Raw genomic sequence first — 8,062 nt, 5'->3', positions numbered from 1 at the left:
AAAAAAAAAAAACAGGGTTCAGGACTAAAAACAATTTATAGTAATGGAATGAGGAGAAAAAACTCCTATGAAGACAGTATGTGGAAAGGTAGTGAAAAGTACTTTATTTGAGACCTATAAACTCTAAACAATCTTGCTCTGAAGGCTAGCCAGGTGGAAATGTCTGGAGGCAGGGTGACATGCACACCAAGCTCTGAGAAACAGAGATGTCAGTGTCTGAAGCTGAAGTGATGAAAGGAATGAGATCACTAAAGCACAGAAAATAAAGAATAGAGGATGAGTGATACCACAAAAGATGCGGCTGTGCAGTTAGGAAGCAAAACAGCAAAAAGCAGAACAAAAGCCAAAGAAGTTTATGCTTGGTGTACTTAGATGACTTGGCTCAAAGCATGGAAAAGGAAAAAAGAAAAATGGGGGGGAAAAAAAACCCACTACGAAGGTCAACAGAAAACCTCGGGGAAGTAAGTGATTTAGTGGGAGACAATCCAGAATTCTGTAGAAACTGATCCAATTCAGTTGGCACACTTACCTTCAGAGGTCCTGCTACATCTAATTTTAGCAGTACTGAACTAGTAGCCCACGCTTGTGGCCTAACACTAAATGGCCAACTGTGACATCAAGATGAGATCAATACTTACCCTTGCTCTGGCAATGGCAGATGGCTGAGGATCCCTTAAAATAGCTAGTGTGCGCATCTCATCAGACATGTATGACCAGGTGCATAAGATTCTCTCTCTCGGAACACAGTGCATGAGGAAAGAGCATCCGAGCAGAGAACGCTGTCTTAATAAGAAAGCACCACGCGTGCAGGTGCAGGCTAGTGCGCCACTTACCACAGGCAGAGGGCAGTAGAACTGATGAATTGTGTGCATGACATCCAAGAGCATATTGTGTCCAACAACGAGTTTTCCCTAAAGAAAACAAGGTTAGGTTCTAGGTTCAAATTTATATTAGGATTTGAAAATAAAATACATCTTTCATATTCCATGAGGCTTTTGTACTTAACCTTGCTTTTTCACGTTTAAAAAAGTATAAATATATGCAAATATAAAAATTGAGCTGGGTTTTTCTTCAATTTGGAGTATTAAATCCAGAATGCAAAATAAAAGGTCCAAATGATTTTTATTTCATTGATTTTTTTCTAATCTTCATTAATATCTCACCCTTGAGAATCAGAAGTAGTACAAATAAAATGTTTTTTCAGACAGGGTCTTACTAGGTTTCCAAGATAGCCCCAAACTTCTGGGCTTCTGCCTGAGCCTCCCACAGAGCTGAAACTGCAGGTGTGTGCCACAGAACTTGGCTAGGAGGAAATTTTTACTTTTTACTTTTCTTTAGCTCTTGAGCTGCTAAATAATTTGTGAGCAAAACTTGAAATACATATTTTAAAACAACTGTTTAAAATAACCCACTTAGCTGGGCATGGTAGTATACATCTGTCCTAGCACCTGGGTGGCTGAGACAGGAGGAGTGCCACAAGTTTGAAGTCACCCTGGACTATGTGGTTCATGCCCAGCCTGACATACACAGCAAGACCCTGTCTCCATTCAACCAGTCAATCAACCTCCCCCCACTTATTTTAAAAGATACAGTCATAATAAATGCTAAAAGGCCCAAATAACTGACATATATTAAAGATAATACATTTTCATTGTCTACATCATTTATGTCAAAATTCACAGAGCATAGTTAGCACATTTCCATTATATTGCTTTTCAATAATGCACAACATATACGCAATAAGTCGCTTCATTCTGATACAAACATAAACTACCCAAGTCAAATGTCCACTTAACTACCCAGGTGATACCACTCTTAACATCAGGCATCAGGTCACTGCACTGGAATTGTTTTGCAAGGTCCCAGTGAATCTAAAGTGAACCAATGCTGATTCACAAAACTCTTTGAAATAAATAATCCTACACAAACTCTCCCAAACCTCACATGCTGGGCTTTTGGCTTGGTATCTGTGTGCATTGTGAATTCCTACAAAACACCAAAGTGCCAAATACTGATGAAAATGAGAGATGGTGGGTAAACACTAATCAACGAGGAAGTTGAGAAGAGAAAAAACTTAGAAAACAACATCTTGACTAGATGCAATGAGGTACATAAATACTTTAATCTGGCCAACATGGTTCTTCTCACAGGTATGGATGAGCAATTTGTCACTATGTCTTATGTTCACCAGGCTTAAGCAAATATAACTGCATACCTCACTGTCAGAAATAAGCAACAAATAAAAAAAGAGCAGACTTAAAATAAATATACTCTGTGGTATGTCATTGGAATCTGATAGATTAGTATACAGGGACAGCTGTTGCGGGTATGTCCTGAAAAAGTAGTCGGAGGCAATTTCCTTGTTAGGTACACAACACAGAATATGCTTACACAAACCTAGGTGAACTACCTACATGGTTTAGCCTATCACACACTAGGTTTCATGGGCCCAGTCTATTACTTCTATTCTAGGTACAAACCTGTGCCACATGTTACTGCATTAAATATTATATACAATTCTTAACACAGTGCTAAGTATTTCTGTATCTAAACATAGAAAAGGTACAATAAAAATACTAAGCAACATGAACTTTTCAGCACCATCACACTCTTATGGGAGCCCCGCAGCATATGCACTTCACAGTTGACTACGATATTGTTATTAGCATGTAATTGTATGCACACACACACACATACAAATAGACACAGCTCCCTCACTGTCCACAGAGACTGGTTCCAGGATCTCCCATGGGAAAAAAAAATGATGAAGCCTAAAAAATAACATATCACAGAACACAGGAGCCACAGTGAGGAAGCACCAACATCCAAAGGTAGAACAATCTAAATAACATAAACAATAAAAATACTAGATTATAATTCACAGCAAAAAATCAGTGCAAGCATATACACATAAAAAAATTATGTGAAAAAAGGATAGCGCTTCCTTAAAGGAGCCTATAAACAAATGTAGAGGGGAAAAAAAAGCAAATATACATTCACCATTAGATACGCCAAAGTAATAACTGCTGCAGGCCAGATCCATTAATAGATGCTAACACTAATGGACATGAGTTTGAAGAAAAATAGGTTTTTCATAGTTTCAAAGTACCTCCCCCAATATACTTATTATCTACAGAAGAGAAAAACTAACTTCAAAGAATACAAATCGACCATACACCACCTTAACCTAGGGATACTGTCAACATCATGAGCAGCACTGCTGTGGAATTCTGGCCAAAACCACATATCTTCAGTCCAAAGAAAACACAAATCCTAAATGAGGGACATCTGACAAAGTATCAATACTCATCAAAACTATCAAGGTAATGAAAGAAAGACTGCCAAAGTGTGATGGACACTAAGAGAGAATAACCAGCAAATGCAACACAGACCCCAGGAGTGGAAACAGAGAACAGACACAGTGGAAAGACTGATGAAGTTTAAGTAACTTCCTGGTTTTCATTAATGTACAATGCAAGTATAAGATGTTATGGGAATAGGTGTGCTAGTGGTTCATGGAAATTCTATTGTGACAATTACAAGCAAAAGCTAGTGGGCCAAGAGACAGACCAACCCGATCATAAATAAGGACAGCACTTGGACAGAGAAAGTCCACAAAGTCAGCAGCGCCAAGGAGAAACAAGGGACCAGGCCAGCAGTGCTAGTCTGAAGAAAAGTTCACAGCTATGGTAAACTGCAAAAATAGTGCGGGGTTTTACTTCAAAAGTGACTCCTAAGGGCCGGCCAAATAGCTCAGTGGATTAAAGCGCCTGCAAGCAGGCACAGGGGCCAGGGGTTAGATATCCCGCAGCAATTGAGACTGGGTATGGTGGCACGCACCTATAATCCCAGCTCTTGGGAGGTTGTAAATAGGTGGATCAGTAAGACCCTGAACACCCTGTAGACCCACACTTAAAATACAAAAAGAAAAAAAAAAAAAGTGACTCCGACACAGTAGGTTAGAGCTAAAGAAAAAAATCTAGTGCAGCACCTGCTATATTTGAGACCATATAATCTGGAGCCATTTTGGACAAAAATCAGGAATCACAGAACAACTACAGAACTTCACGTCAGGGTTTCCAGTGTTATCTTTACCACTGAGACTTGGTGAGAGACTGCCACAGCAAACAGTCACTGAAAAGATGCAGGCTAGACATACGCCCACAGAAAGTTTAAGCTCAGGCTGGGAAAGACATGGGGCTCTACCCTCCATGGTAAAAAGCCATGGCATGTGTAGCTTTCAGAGAAAGCTGGATCTGAAAGTGCTAGCATTGAGTACCGCAGTCTCCTTGAATTTCCAACCTGCTGCCTACATTCAGCACAGAGAACAGTAATATGACTGCTTTCTCTATTTACCAAGGTAAAAAAGGACAAACCTTGGCCTGGATGCTTATCACAGTCTGGGGTGTATAGACAAAGGAGTCCCTGGTGTTTTTCACAAACCCATTAAACATAAGCAAGGGAAAGAAAACAGTGACTTGTGGGATTCCAAGCCTGTACATTCTAGGGAGGAAAAATCACTCATTCAAAAATAGAGTAATTTTTTGGGGCTGGTGAGATGGCTCAGTGGTCTAAAGCACCTACTTAGAACAAGCTTAGCAAAGCATAGAGACCGCGGTTCAATCCCCTGCACCACATGCCAGCCAGCCCCGCCCCCTGGTGGGCTGAGCTGGCCACACACACACACACACACACACACATAAATAAATAAAATTTTAAAAAATAGAGTAATTTTTAAATCCACTTTTAAAAATTCATTGGTTTTGGGGGGCAGTTTTTCTTCTAATTTTTCTTTTCTTGTTTCTTCTACTTTATTTGACTCTTTTCTTCTTTCGCGTTCCTTTCTGTTATTTTTATCTCATTCTATTCATTTCCTTTTACTCTTTGGTGGGATTCTTTATCTTTTCTATCTTCTCATCTTTCCACTGGACAATTCTTCAAATTTTATTTTTTGCATTACAAACTTTTATATTTTTATTAGTATAACCATAAACTTGATTACTTTTCCATGAGTAAGCTCTATGCTACTGTTATAGGCAGCTGAGTTAGACAGAAATAGTACATGCAGTCAGGGCAAGGCCCTTAGAAGAAGCCAATATAGAAGACAAGATACCTTGCAACTGTGAGAGAGACAGACACTTCCATTGTGAGCCAAAGCTCAAGATAAAAGATCAAACAAATGCATACCTCCCTAAAGATAAGCATCCAGGACTGACATTCTTGATTGATTCATTTATTTTTGCAGTACTGCGGACCTTGTGCTTGCCAGGCAGGCGCTTATGCTACTGAGCTATCTCCCCAGCCCTTCATGATTGATACTCTTAAGTAGGTCTTTATCACCTTAAAAAAGCCAGGAAGAGTCACTAATGCAACCCCCTACAGGATAAGTCCTGTTCTATATTCATGTGTTCTTGCTATGTGACTTGCTTCCCCATTTGGTTCTGGATTTAATCAATTTTACCTGAGCAATTGTGCTTGTAGTCTTATTGGTTAACCACAGTTTTGTTCTACCTCATGTCCACCTAGTGAGCTCCCATATCTTTCACCTTAGACCCACCTCACTCATCTCATGGTTTTACTCTATAAAAATCATTTTAAAAGGGCAGATTCTTTGGCAACCCACTCAGGCTCCCTTCTGTTCCTCTCTCAGATGGAAGCTTTCTTTCCCGCAATAAATACATTCTGCTCTTAATCTCCATTGTTCCTAAAACTCAGTCTTCAGTTTTAGACAACATGAACTTGTCCTAGGTTATCTTTAAGGTTGGGAATTTCATTCCCCTGTTTCACTATTACTACTGAATTCTTTTCTATCATTAGTGGAGGTATAGTCACTGAACTTAGTACCATGTTTTCCTGAAAATAAGACCACGCTGGAAGATAATCAGCTTTGGAAACCAGAAGAAAAAATGTCAGTCCCAACAACCAAGATGCCCATCACCTGAGGAGCGGTTGAAAAAGATGTGGTATTTTTACACAATGGAGTATTATTCAGCTATTAAGAATGATAAACTCCAAGCCTTCATATTGAATTGGATGCCACTTGAAGATATACTCATAAGTGAAATAAACCAGACACACGTGTAAATATCGTATAGTTTCCCTAGTATAAGAACTCAAAAGAAGAAATACAAATAGAAAGGTATAATACAAGTAAAAGGAAAGGTGGGGGCTGGAGAGATGGCTCAGTGGTCTAAGGCACCTACTTAGAACAAGCTTAGCAAAGCACAGGGACCGCGGTTCAATCCCCCAGCACCACATGCCAGCCAGCCCCGCCCCCTGGTGGGCTGAGCTGGCCACACACACACACATAAATTTAAAAAAAAATTATTAAAAAAAAAAAAGAAGTTTAGAAACTTAACTAAGTGACGTAGCAGTTCTATAAACTAGGTTGTAGAGGGCATGTCCCAGGGCAGCTGTTTATGGTCTAGGATGTTGTAATGGTTGATTCATTGTGTCAACTTGAGAAATTTAGAAGTTTAACTAGGTGACTCACCAGGGGACTGGGGTCCTCACTTTGTAAACATCCTGAGCAGGGCACTTAGATGGCATGAATGCTACACCTGCCCTAGGGCAGGTAGCTCTTTCCCCCTTTTGCTCTTGTTGCTTTTGCTGTCTTCTGCTGCCTTGCACTGCTGCCCCTCAGCCACACAACCCTACTTGAAGTGAGCTGATAATTGACTGAAACCTCCAAAAACTATGAGCTAAATAAACCTTTCCTTCCTTAATTTTGTATATCAAGTAGTTTGTCTATTTCTTAGCAGTAGTACAGAAACCCTCCCTAATCCACTCAAAAAAAAGTACTAGTTATCCAGGCTTTTGTGTTATATTTCCACATGACCCCTAACCTTTTCCCCATGACTTTGTGTTTTCTGAATACTACAGGGATCTCAGAGTGATAAACTAAGAGAGGCTTTATTTTGAGGTCATCACTTGCATTGGCACACAGTAATAAGGTTAGCCTATCCTTAATAGGTTTGTGGCCTGGCATTTTCTTCTCTTCCTGGGTAATATATTTTCCCCTGGACATTTTCTTCCAGAAAAGGTCAGTTTCATCACAGCTGAAAACTCAATGAAAGCAAAAGCCATTTTTCTGTGTCTCTGTTTTTAAGTGGTATATATAATTTTCAGCAACTCTTTTATCAGCTCTGGCTGCTTCACCATGCCTAGTTATGCTATGAACCTGAGTTCTCACTTCAAAACTGTGAAACCATGCCTTATTGGCATGAAATTTTTCAGTATTATCCCTCACTGGGTTATCCTTTACAAGATCTGCATTTATAGCCCTAACTTTTTCATAAATTATAAACTCATCTGCCTTTTGTTCATCCACACTAATAATAGCTTTTCTACACTAACACTGTTGAGCATGACTTATTAATTTGAGCAACACCTTTAGCAATGCTAGCTTCTTTGTGTGTGTGTGTGTGTGTGTGTGTGTGTGTGTGTGTGTTTGTTTCGGTTTTTTGAGATAGGATCTCACTAAGTCATCCAGGCTGCCCTTGAACTCATGGCAATCCTCTTGCCTCAGCCTCTAGAGTGTTAGAATTACAGGTATGTGCCACCATGCCAAGCATTGTTACCTTTCTTATAAAAATCTGTTCTCCGTAAGATTGTTGAGATGGTGGATTTCAACATGCTGTACATATTAGCAAGATCAGTCACATGAATGCCATTCTCGTATTTCTCCACAATTTTCTCCTTTTTAATTGACAGCTTTCTTTACCTTCCTTTCCTTCCTTAGCTTTTCTAGCATGTTTGGGTCCATTTTGATAGCAGTAATTGTAGCAATTATATAAGGCACTAATTAAAATAATGTCCACAGGGCCAGCCAAATAGCTCAGTGGATTAAAGCACCTGCAAGCTAGCACAGGAGCCAGGGGCTTGATCCCTGGGCCTGCTGTGCCAGCCCCGCCCCTGGAGTGCATTGAGAGGCGATTGAGACTGGGCGTGGTAGTGCACACCTAATCCCAGCTCTTGGGAGGCTGTAAACAGGCAGATTACTATGAGTCCAAGCTAGTAGTGAGACCCTGAAAACCCTGTAGACCCTTCCTTAAAATACAAA

The 8,062-nt window shown here is 40.0% G+C and overlaps 1 protein-coding gene across 1 annotated transcript in view; it reads right to left on the bottom strand.

The window, feature by feature from the left end:
• Positions 1-8,062, bottom strand: part of Parn (poly(A)-specific ribonuclease) — a 191,726-nt gene that overhangs the window by 152,253 nt on the left and 31,411 nt on the right. Inside the window, exon 12 of the mRNA XM_023704414.1 lies at positions 834-911. Within this exon, the coding sequence (XP_023560182.1) occupies positions 834-911 (78 nt within the window). The remainder of the gene's footprint in view (positions 1-833; positions 912-8,062) is intronic.

The sequence above is a fragment of the Octodon degus genome, unplaced genomic scaffold (genome assembly GCF_000260255.1).
Source record: "Octodon degus isolate 3935 unplaced genomic scaffold, OctDeg1.0 scaffold00195, whole genome shotgun sequence".
NCBI lineage: Eukaryota > Metazoa > Chordata > Mammalia > Rodentia > Octodontidae > Octodon > Octodon degus.
This window is presented reverse-complemented; position numbering and strand designations above follow the sequence as displayed.